Source organism: Cyprinus carpio, chromosome A24 (assembly GCF_018340385.1).
Source record: "Cyprinus carpio isolate SPL01 chromosome A24, ASM1834038v1, whole genome shotgun sequence".
NCBI classification, from domain to species: domain Eukaryota; kingdom Metazoa; phylum Chordata; class Actinopteri; order Cypriniformes; family Cyprinidae; genus Cyprinus; species Cyprinus carpio.
The window spans coordinates 7,549,890-7,561,051 of NC_056595.1; the positions used below are offsets into that span (position 1 = coordinate 7,549,890).

Here is an 11,162-nt window from a genome sequence, read left to right on the forward strand (position 1 = left end):
CAAATATAAGCCTATTTCTATTAATGGTCCTTTAACATCTGTGTTCTTCCACTGATGCAGACCAATTTACTACAGTATTATTTATGATTCAATATGTGATTGCTGTGCTGTGACTCATGACTGTATTACAGTAATGAGAAACTAATTCAGTCCTCTTCCTTTAATTAGTAAATCTTATTTAGTATGTAGTTAGAACTAATTATTGGTTAATTATTTTAGCATTATTTTAGTAAAACTATACTAAAAGTATTATTAATCGACCTGCTAAAGAATCAGAATGAAGTAGAATCACGTCAAAGGTAGAATCTTTAAAGGGATAGTTCACCTAAAAATAATTTACTCTTGTTCCAAAAGTGAATGAGTTTCTTTATTCTGTTAAAAACAAAAGAAGATATTTTGAATAATGTTGATGGTAGTATTGACTTTAAATTTTTTCTCCATACTTTTTGTATTCAACGGCTGAAATTCTTACAGGTTTGGAACAACTTGAGGGTGAGTAAATGATGACAGAATTTTCATTTTTGGGTGAACTATCACTTTAAATGACTTCTAATAGTCATTCCTACATATGATAAGCAGTCAGTGGTCTTCACTTGAAGGCCAAAGGCCCACAGGACCCACTCGCAGCAGTAACAGTGTGGCATTAATTTTTACAGGCAGGAAGAGAAGCGCTTTATGGGCTACCGCAAATCTGGCCTTTACACTCAATGAAACTCCACACTAAATATCTGCTTTACTCCTAAAGAGCCCTTAACTGTAAATAGAGGCATTAAACAAAGGTGGAGGTAAACAAAACAATGTGTGTGTGTGTGTGTGTGTGTGTGTGTCACTCAATGAAACTCCATGGTGGGGACTTAAACCTTAATAAACACCAACTCATGGGAACTTGTGTAGGTTCCACTCATTCTGTATTATTTATAAGCTTTGGTACCCATGGGGACCTAAATTGAGGTCCCAATGGGTACAAAAGCTTATAAATCAGACAGAATAATAATTATTATTATTTTTTTATTTTTTTTATTTTTTTTGAGATTGTAAAAATGCAGAAAGTTTTCTGTGAGGGGTAGGTTTAGGTGTAGGGTGATGGAAAATACAGTTTGTACAGTATAAAAACCATTACGCCTATGGAGATTCCCTAAAAGGATAGTTAACCAGTGTGTGTGTGTATGATGCAATGTGTTTATCCATCCTCTCTCTCTCTCTCTCTCTCTCTCTCTCCCCCCCCCCCCCCCCCCCCCCCCCCCCCCCCCCCCCACCCCCCCCCCCCCCCCGCCCCCCAACCCCCCCCCCCACCCCCCCCACCCCTCCCCCCCCCCCCCCCCACCCCCCGCCCCCCCCCCCCCCCCCCCCCCCCCCCCCCCCTCTCTTTCTCTCTTGGATGTTGAATACACAGATGCATCATATATGGATGAATCTCACAGAAACAGTTCCAAGTCAAGAAGATGCATAAAGATGAGGCCTGTTTTAAGACCACCACAAGTTAAAGCATGTTTATTACGCAATTTTGGAGACACAACAAATGAATAGGGAAAGAAATTATACTTCAATATTCCTGTGAAATATTAGATATTATTATGGAAAGCTTGCCAATTATTACTCCCATTATTACACCTCTTTTTTTTTCATTACATGTTGCCCTAAAAACAAATGAATATGCAAATAATATACAGTGTATATATACATTATGCATATGTTATGCTATGTCCTCTAGCATGTCACACCACAGGACATCAACTTCCCATATGTGTGCGTGTGTGAAACTAGTGTGTCAAAATCTGACAATTTTGGGTTGTAGTTTGGGCTCATTCTCAGGCCTGTGGTTAGGTGTAGAACATTCTTGACTATAAATGTTGCAGTTGGGGGACTGTGACAGGTTCACTGCTTGGGATCAGAGAGGAAGGGGACCCCTGGGGGTCCGACTAAAAGGCCACTCGGGAGAGCTCGGGGGCCACTCCTGCTGGCAAATTTATCTCAGTAAATATTTACCCTAGTCCTGTCAGACAGAGTGAGAGAAATACAAGACGGGGTCTTATTTTAGGTGCTAAAAAAGGCCAGAGATTTCACACTATATTCCGAGCTTCAAACCCAGCACCTAATAATAATAGTTTAAAGAGAAATTATTTGAAAAAAAAAAAAAATGTAGTCAATATGGATTATATTTAACTCTTTCAACTAAAATTACTGTAAACTAAAACAATTATTTGTACAGCAGTTCTCACAATTAGTCAGAACTTAAGTGACATTAGTAAACAAAATGAACATTAGTAACAGTAGATAATAATAATAATAATAATAATAATAATAATAATAATTTATTTACCATTAGCATCATGAACAAAAATTATAACTGCTTTCAAAAAGGTTTTAAACGCTGCCCTCGTCTTCCATTGGTTGGATAAACTTATCTCTCCTTGTGGTGTGAGCATGAATTTTTTTTACTGGTCGAATAAAATGACAGCTTTAAGACCAAGAAGCTTTTGCCAGTCAGTTTCATCAACAGTGGACTGAACAAACCTTCTCTTAAAGGTGAAAGTGGGAAACACCTTAGCACTGGATGATTGTTGTACTTAGAATGACCTCAAAGATTTGCCTACACACTCACCATGTGGTTTCAGTTACATCCTTAATTTCTACTCTACATTATTCATAGACAATGTTTTAAGGAAAGTTTTTACATAATAGGTTTCCCCCATTTTATGACATTTGCCTTTTTTGTAAATATGTTTGTGAAGTGAACTGTCCTAAACAGCTTTTGCAATTATATAAAAAAAACTCACTTATTTAAAAGATAATCAAATCATATTTAAACTGATAATATGCAATGTAAACTTTGTCAGTTCTTAATATTGAGAACCGCTGCTTTAATTAAATTATTTATTAGTAAGTCTTTCTGTATTATCAATTATCATTTGGCAAAAAATAAAAATAAAAAGTCTGTCTGTAAATGTTATCATTCATTTGCATCTTTAGAATGTCTAGTTTAATTACAAGCAGATGGGTTTGGTTCTTATTCATTTACTGTACTTATTTACCAGATTATTTTATTCAATGCAACCTATAAGTAAAGATATAGTACAGTGACAACAGAGGGATAGTTCTTCTTTGAGGGTTCAGTGAGTGTTGTGAGGGTCAGAGGGGCTGTAATGCAAACAATTATGTATAGTAAGTGCTCATGGAAGTGCTGTGTGTTATTGTGAGGGACTCAGCTGCTTGGGTGGAGCTTTGAAGATCATTTCACTAACAAGTGGGTGTGGATGTTCTGGAAAGATGCCCTGTTGTGATGGTACCACTGGTCTGGATTCTGAATCATTGTAATTCATTTTGCTAGTTGGAAGGCTAACGAATAAAGTATTGCAGTATTCCAGTCTTGAAATGGCAATAGTTTGAACAAGGGGGAAGTTCTGAAATTGAAGAATGCAAATATGTCTGGCTAGGCAGTCATAGCAATGTAGTGGGTGAAGTTAAGCTCATCATTAAACTCTACAACAAAGTTCCTGACTGACTTGGATGTTGTTGATGTTATTCAGCCAGCTGGACTGTGATGATTTGTGGAATTGTCAGGCTTGCTGACTCTGAGTTGCATATATTGTGTATATCGATAAGAAAAAGGGGGCCAAGCATCGAGCCCTGAGGTGCCCCTGTCATTAGCTAGTGTGATTTATGGTGTTTTCACACCTAGTTCATTTGAGCAGTTCAGCTCGTATATGTGAACAAACAAGTGATCTCAGACCCCCCTAAAAGGACCCAAAAGCGAACCATAGTTCGGTTCGTTTGTGGGTCCTTTTGTGGTTCGATTTCCTCATGATTTGTGAAAGCAATGAGGTCCCGGTACGCTTTGTATGGACCAATATACTCAGTGATGCTTGAGGTTGAACTAAGCAGTTAAGTACTTGTTTTTATATAGGCCATATTTATTATTATTATTATTATTATTATTATTATTATTATTATATTGATGTAATTTTAGATGTTCAATTGTTAAATTTTTCAAAAATAAATAAATAATTGTAAATAAGTAAATAAATGAATCAACTTTTAACTAGAACAATACAAAATAATTCTGTTGTCATTTATGTAATCTACGGCTAACTGTGCATTAAATTATTTAATGCATGCATCGCTAAGCATTCTTGTCATGACAACCACCAAACGCGCCGGGGAGATCTAGAATTTTGCCCGCTTTAAATCAGACACAGAGATGAAGTAGTGTGGTAAGATCGCATATATATTAAATGCATGAAATATTGATTTGAATTAATTATCGAGAGATTGACAGAGAGAGAGATAGAAAGAGAGAGATAAAAGTTGTGTGTGTGAATTGCGTCTGTGCGTCTCATTCTGCAAAAGTGAAGCTGTGAATTTCGTTACTTCGAAACATTAATTTTTCCCCCTAGCTGCTGAGAAATATAATGTAACGATTCAGTATCAAAGCAACTATATTAATACAACTTCCAAACTTCCAGTGTCCAAGCTGAATTAACTTTATACATAACATTGCCTTTTAATTTTAACTTTGACTGAAATGCATTGTTAAAGCTATGCAAAGGTCTTGAACTGTGGTGACATGATCAGGGATTGCCAGCTCTTCCTCACCCCCTTCCCTGTCTACTTCCTCTTCCAAATTTTTCAGTAGGTCAGACTCCAGCCTTTCACTGCTGCACAGAAAGCTGGAGTCTGGGTTCTTATGAAGTTGTGGTGTGAACAAGAAAGGGTCTGAGATCACTTAAGTGCTGAAGAAGACCAAGAAAAGAACCGAGTTCTCTTTTGAGTCCACTATATTGTTAACACCAAAAGGACTGAGGTCACTTTTGGCTGGTTCCCTTTCTGGTTCACTTTAAGTGAACTGGGTTTGGTTCCTTTAAAACGAACTATATGTGAAAACACCCTTAGACACCTCCCTAGAGTGGTTTCCATCTAATGTCCTACAATGTGTTTACTGCAAATGTGAGCCCATTGTGCAAACTTAGGGGAACAAATTTTGTGTGCTGTGTGCTTAGGTGAAATAAAGATTTGTCATGTTGGACATCAAATGCACAGTAAAAGCATTAAACATTTATTCTGACAGGTGTATGTATCAATTGATTAGCTGCATTTTATGACAGGTTTTTATTTTCATGCTGAATCATCATATCCTTATATTTTGTCTTACAAGAACAGTAAATTAAATTAACTTACATTATAATGTCATGATTACAGTAATGAATTACAGTATGGTTTCATTAGGGAGGCTTTAGCAGCTTGTTTAAAAAGAAAACAAACAGTGTAACAGCAAGTATGCTCTTGGAAAAGGCAAAAGTTTGTTGTATATGGGATTGGGGGTGCGTTTGATCGAATGCTATAGAGGACCCACCTCTTCTGACTACCCATATTGCACAGCATGTCTTGCCACTGGTTTGGTCAGCAAGATCTATGGATGGCCAAAGTGCTGCTCTTTCGGACAGGATCTCAGAAAAAAAATAAAAATAAACAGGAAGGGATTACAGCTGGCCTGAACTGATAGCATAGCTTTCTCTCCTCTCTCTTACTCTACCGCACTTAGCAAAAAAAAAAAAAAAAAAAAAAAATAGGGCATATGAGAACATCAGTGGAAAGAATGTGTCAGAGTTTGAATTCTGAGCAGGAGTCAGTGCCAGAGATGACCTTCCCCTTCAGAAAACTCAAATCTACCTGCAGCTAACAGGACAGAGGGGTGGGGCTGCACAGATAATTGAAAAAAACTGTAAATGTTGTTGACAGCTACTTGTATTGGGCACATTATGTTGCACAGCAAATGTGTAGTGATGCTGACAGGATTAGCATGCTAACTTCAAACTTGCATTACAACAGATTTTGAATTATGCAATTTTGCCTTGTAAGTAAGTAGCAAGATCTTGAATTCAACTCGGTACTGTACTGGGAACCAGTGCAATCGCTGAAGAACTGGTGAAATGTGCTTAGTAGATGGTGTTCTAGAAAGAACATGAGCTGCAGAATTCTGGACCAACTGGAGCTTACGTAGCAGTTTAGAGGGAACACCAGTGAGAAGGGCATTACAGTAGTCTATACGTGAGGTGACTAGTGCATGAACAAGAACTGCTGTATTATTGGTTGGAAGAAAGGGAGGGAGACGGTTATATTACGCAAGTGGAAATATGCAGTCCGCGTGATATTATTAATTTGAGTTTCAAAAGACAGTGTGCTATCCATGATAACACCGAAACTTTTAAACTGAGAGGAAGGACAGATTGCATTATTGTCAATGTACAAGGAAAAACAATTAGATTTAGACAAAACAGATCTAGTGCCAACAAGTAGGGCCTCAGTTTTGTTCTAATTTAACTTCAGGAAGTTAGCTGAAAGCCAATCTTTGATTGATTGTGAACAGCTGGACAAAGATGGAGGAAAATAACCAGTGGGTTTGGCAGACAGGTAAAGTTGGGTGTTATCCGCATAACAATGAAAATAAATACCATGTTTCTTTAAAATATAACCAAGAGGGAGTATATAAATAATGAAAAGAAGCGGGCCTAAAACAGAACCCTGTGGAACACCAGTGGTGACAGATCTGAAACTTTTTAATTTGATACGCTGAGTGCGTCCAGAAAGATACAACCTAAACCAAGACAGAGGAGTGCCAGTAATCCCAATAGAAGCTTATCTGTCGAGAAGTATCTTATGTGAGACAGTATCAAAGGCAGTGCTCAAGTCAAGAAGGACAATTGTGGTTAAAAGCCCAGAGTCAGCTTCCAGCAACAGATCATTGGTTATTCTGACAGGAGCAGTCTTGTTTATTCATTTTTTTTTTAGATTTTTATTAGTGATTTTTTATTGAATTTGAATTTTAAACTATCTTAGAGATAAACGTTCAATTTGAAATTGGATGAAAATTATCAAAGTTAAATGGATCAGCCCCTGGTTTCTTGAGTATGGGAGTAATAATAGCAGATTTAAGAGATGGAGGCACAGAACCAGAAACAAGTGAAGCGTGAACAATTTTAGTAATCAATGGCAACAGGGCTGGTAAACAAGCTTTCACTAAAGGAGTTGGAGTTGGTAGAGGGTCTAACAGACAAGTCGAAGATTTAGTGACACCGGTGGCTGTTAAGTGAGCTGTGGTCAGCAACTTACTTCTCATGCTCTTGCACACACTCCATAGTAGTGCGAGCGAGTGACAGTCAAAGTGATTCACCAAGATCATGTCAACAGATGAGGTTTATTAAAATTACACTGTTATGATAGTTTACCTTGGATTTTCCCAGCTAAACTGCCTTCACATAAAAATTAGTTTACAGGCTCTCATTTTTTAAGTTCCGTTACATGCTGTTCACACATTGGCAATAAAAAAAAATAAAAAAAATATCTGAAAATTATTTCATAAAGCCCCTTTAAATATTTCATTTTGTCCATAGAAACAAGTAGCTAACTTAGCTAGCTAGCTAACGTCACTTGACGAGAGCACATCTTTTTCCTTCTGTCCTGTAATAACATTCAGTAAGCAATATCTGATGTGAAGATGAGTATATATTTTAGTACATACTTACCCAGTTTGCACTGAGCACCAAAACAGAACTACATTCAGTAAGCAATATCTGAGATGGAACCATGATAGAGTATTTAAAGGGATGGTTCACCCAAAAATGTAAATTATGCCATTAATTACTCACCCTCATGTCATTTCACACCCGTAAGACCTTCATTTGTTTTCCAAATACAAATTATTATTATTATTATTATTATTATTTTATTTTATTATAAAATCTGAGAACATTCTGTCCCTCCATAGTTTCTTTATGAAATCCGAGCGCTTTCTGTCCCTCCATAGGCAGCAATGCAACTTACAGTACACATTCAAAGCACAGAATGGTAGGAAAGACATTGTCAAAGTATTCCATGTGACTCCAGAGGTTTAACGTCAGTTATATTTATTTGTGTGAATTATAGTTCACATTCAAAGCACAGAATGGTGGGTTTGGTTCCAAATCACAATAAATCCATTTTGATCAATTTGAGTAAGAATTTTTAGTATTTTTTTTTTTTATCAAGAAAGTGGCAAGATGAAACCCACTATTTTCTGTTTCAAACTTTCACATAGGATGTTTAGGTTAGAATAACATTAAAAATTCAAATCCAGATTTTGATTTTTAAAGATTCATTATAAAGGTGTAATACTTTTTTCCCAAAATGCAATAAATCCATGACACATTTGTTTGTTTGTTTTCTATTGAATCAATATAAAAGTGTTTTTTTTTTTTTTTTGAAAATATTGAAACTGTTGAATATACACAACATAGTAAGTTGATCCACATATGACAGGCTCTGAACTTACTGAACTCAATGCTAATCTTATAAACAGGTACTGGACTAAAAATACATTCAATCATCATCACTCCCAAAATGAATTCAATGGGTCATCTTGTTAATGCTATAAATTAATTACAACAATAAAAGAAAATTTCATCATGAACATATATGAACAACAATACTAAACCACAGAAATTCCAAAATTATATTTCCCTTACATTTAACTAGCTACCAAAAGTGCATTCATCTTTGCCATGTTCGCATCTTTGCCATGTGTCAATATCGCATTCATAATCTAATGTGACTCATCTGCGATTATGAACGTGATACTGCATAACTTGTCAGTGATCTACGGCTCTGTGTAATAAATGCTGCTCCATCTGAAAGCACCCAATGAAGATTTATCACAGAACTGGCTTTACTGACAAGATGTGCATGGGAATCACATGCGATTTATCATGCAGCCCTTGTTTAATGACCACAAGTACAAAGTAGATGAGGAAAACTAGGATGCTGGGTGTATTCAAAGCACTGCCATTACTGTCTAGAGTGCGTGGAAAGGTGCGCTGTGATTGGTTGTTACCGTTTACAGTGCATGGAATGGTGCGCTGTGATTGATTGAGCGGATATATTGCATTCTGCAAAGAAAAGAGACTGGTGTATGGAAAAATAGGGAGAAAACATGACAGAATAACTTGGCGGATATCGCGCTTTGCGTAAAATAAAAAATTGACTTTTCAATACCGACCAGATACAATACTGATTTTGGCAGAAACTCATTTAAAAGAAAAAACAAAAACTTTATCATGTTTTGGAACCAAAGTCTTCATTTACAACTTTATTTATGAAAATATTGATCTGCATTGTGTGTTAATGAGAGCATCACAATGCATTTTTGCATGTACTAACGTTGCTTCATAAAATTGGATTGCTTGATGTACTTAATGACATGGAGTACTTTAATGATGTCTTTCCTACCGTTCTGATCCTTGAATGTCTAAGCTGCACGGCTGAGTGTAGCGGGACAGAAAGCTCTCGGGTTCATCAAAAATATCTTATTTTAAGTTCCAAAGGTGAACAAAGGTCGTACAGGAGTGGAACGGAACAAGGGTGAGAAATTAATGACAGAATAAATTTTTTTTGGGTGAACTAACCCGTTAAGACTCCGAACTATGGATCCAACATGATGTCATATGATTAACTTGCATCTAGCCAAAAACTGATAAGCTATAGCTGGCAGTACTATTGACACAGGTGAAGAAATGTTTTGTATTATCTGAGAATAAAATGACCTACTTGATAAAGTATTTTAAGTATTTCAAATACAAAATGCTGTCTCTCAGTGTATTTAATTACAAATTACATCAGATTTTTTTTGTTGTTGTTGTCCATGAAAATACAAATGACAAAATACATTAAATACATATTTTAAATACATTTAATTAAAATATTTCCCATCTCTGCTTACATGGAGCACAAAAGGAAATGTAAGGCTAAAAATACAACCTCCTTCACCATTTTTTTTCATTGTATGGGAAAAAGATGCAATGAAGCTGAAAGGTGAGGCTATCATTCTGCAATGTGGGTTCTTTTATAAAGAGTACTTATTATGGAAATAATATACTTTAAATATACTTCAGTGTGATGTTTGTATTGAATATAAATGATGTGAAGCTGTAAATGAAAATGTATTATGTTTTTACAGTCCAATTAGCTGAATTTAAGAGTGCTTTTTGACCCTCTTATAGGACTTAGGTACAACTTTAGATGTAATTTCATCCTGTAATTCTGTCTATTGTCTTTGAACAAAGTGTATTGTTGGATGTACTGACCAAGCAATTATGGTAAAATACAATACTTGTGTGTCATGCATTTAAACATATTTGTAATTACACTTTACTTCATATTGTAATGAAGTTGCGATTTTAACAATTAAAATATATAAACTAATATCAAATAGCACATATTACAGTTCAAATTATAATGAAGTATTTTACATGTGCTTTAGTATGTTAACACATCAAAATAAGTGTACTTATTTAAAGCACAATAAAAGTTAAATTGACATTACCAAGTTAATGTTTTAAATGTCTACTTAAGTGTGTTAATACACATGAAAGTGTACTCTAAGTACTCTTAAATGGCCTTTTATTTTATCTGCAAGTTATACTTTCACCATTTAAACACTACAAGACTACAAGTGCACATTCAGTATAGTTAAACTTCTTTTTTACAAGGGATTCCTTTGACTATCATGTAGTATGTTATACTGTAACCTAGCACACGTTAATGTCTCTCTTCTCTGTGAATAGGAGATTACAACAGCAGTGATCAGAAGACCGCCTGCAGAAAGCATGAACTGTACGTCAGCTTCAGAGAACTGGGCTGGCAGGTATAGATGAAGGATATGTGCATGCTCAGTATTACAAATCTCAAACTGGAGCAGCCTTCAGTGGTCATTTGGATATAAAACAAATTATTCATTATCATGGGGTGCATTTCCCAAAAGCATCATTAGCTAACTATGGTAGTTAGTCCCACTGAAATCTATTGGTAATGACGGAACATGTGACCATAGTTGCTTTTGGGAAACACACCCCTGAACCAGTGTTGAATCTAGTTTATGGTTATTTTTTAATGTGAGCAGCCTTTTTGAATTAAATATGTGTGTTTGTCAGAACTGGATTATTGCACCTGAGGGTTATGCAGCAAACTACTGTGATGGAGAATGCTCTTTTCCGCTAAACGCCCATATGAATGCTACTAATCATGCTATAGTACAGACACTGGTGAGTCATGATTCATAAAATAAACACCAGACCTAGGAGAACAAGTATTTTGAAAGTTTATTTCACAGCAGTGAGTGTAAAAGATATCTTGCT

General features: G+C 35.9%; 1 protein-coding gene across 1 annotated transcript in view; it reads left to right on the forward strand.

Annotated features, from left to right (window-relative positions):
- Positions 1-11,162, forward strand: part of LOC109074842 (bone morphogenetic protein 7-like) — a 42,751-nt gene that overhangs the window by 29,624 nt on the left and 1,965 nt on the right. Inside the window, exons 5-6 of the mRNA XM_042714138.1 lie at positions 10,593-10,672; positions 10,959-11,069. Coding sequence (XP_042570072.1) covers positions 10,593-10,672; positions 10,959-11,069 — 191 coding nt within the window. The remainder of the gene's footprint in view (positions 1-10,592; positions 10,673-10,958; positions 11,070-11,162) is intronic.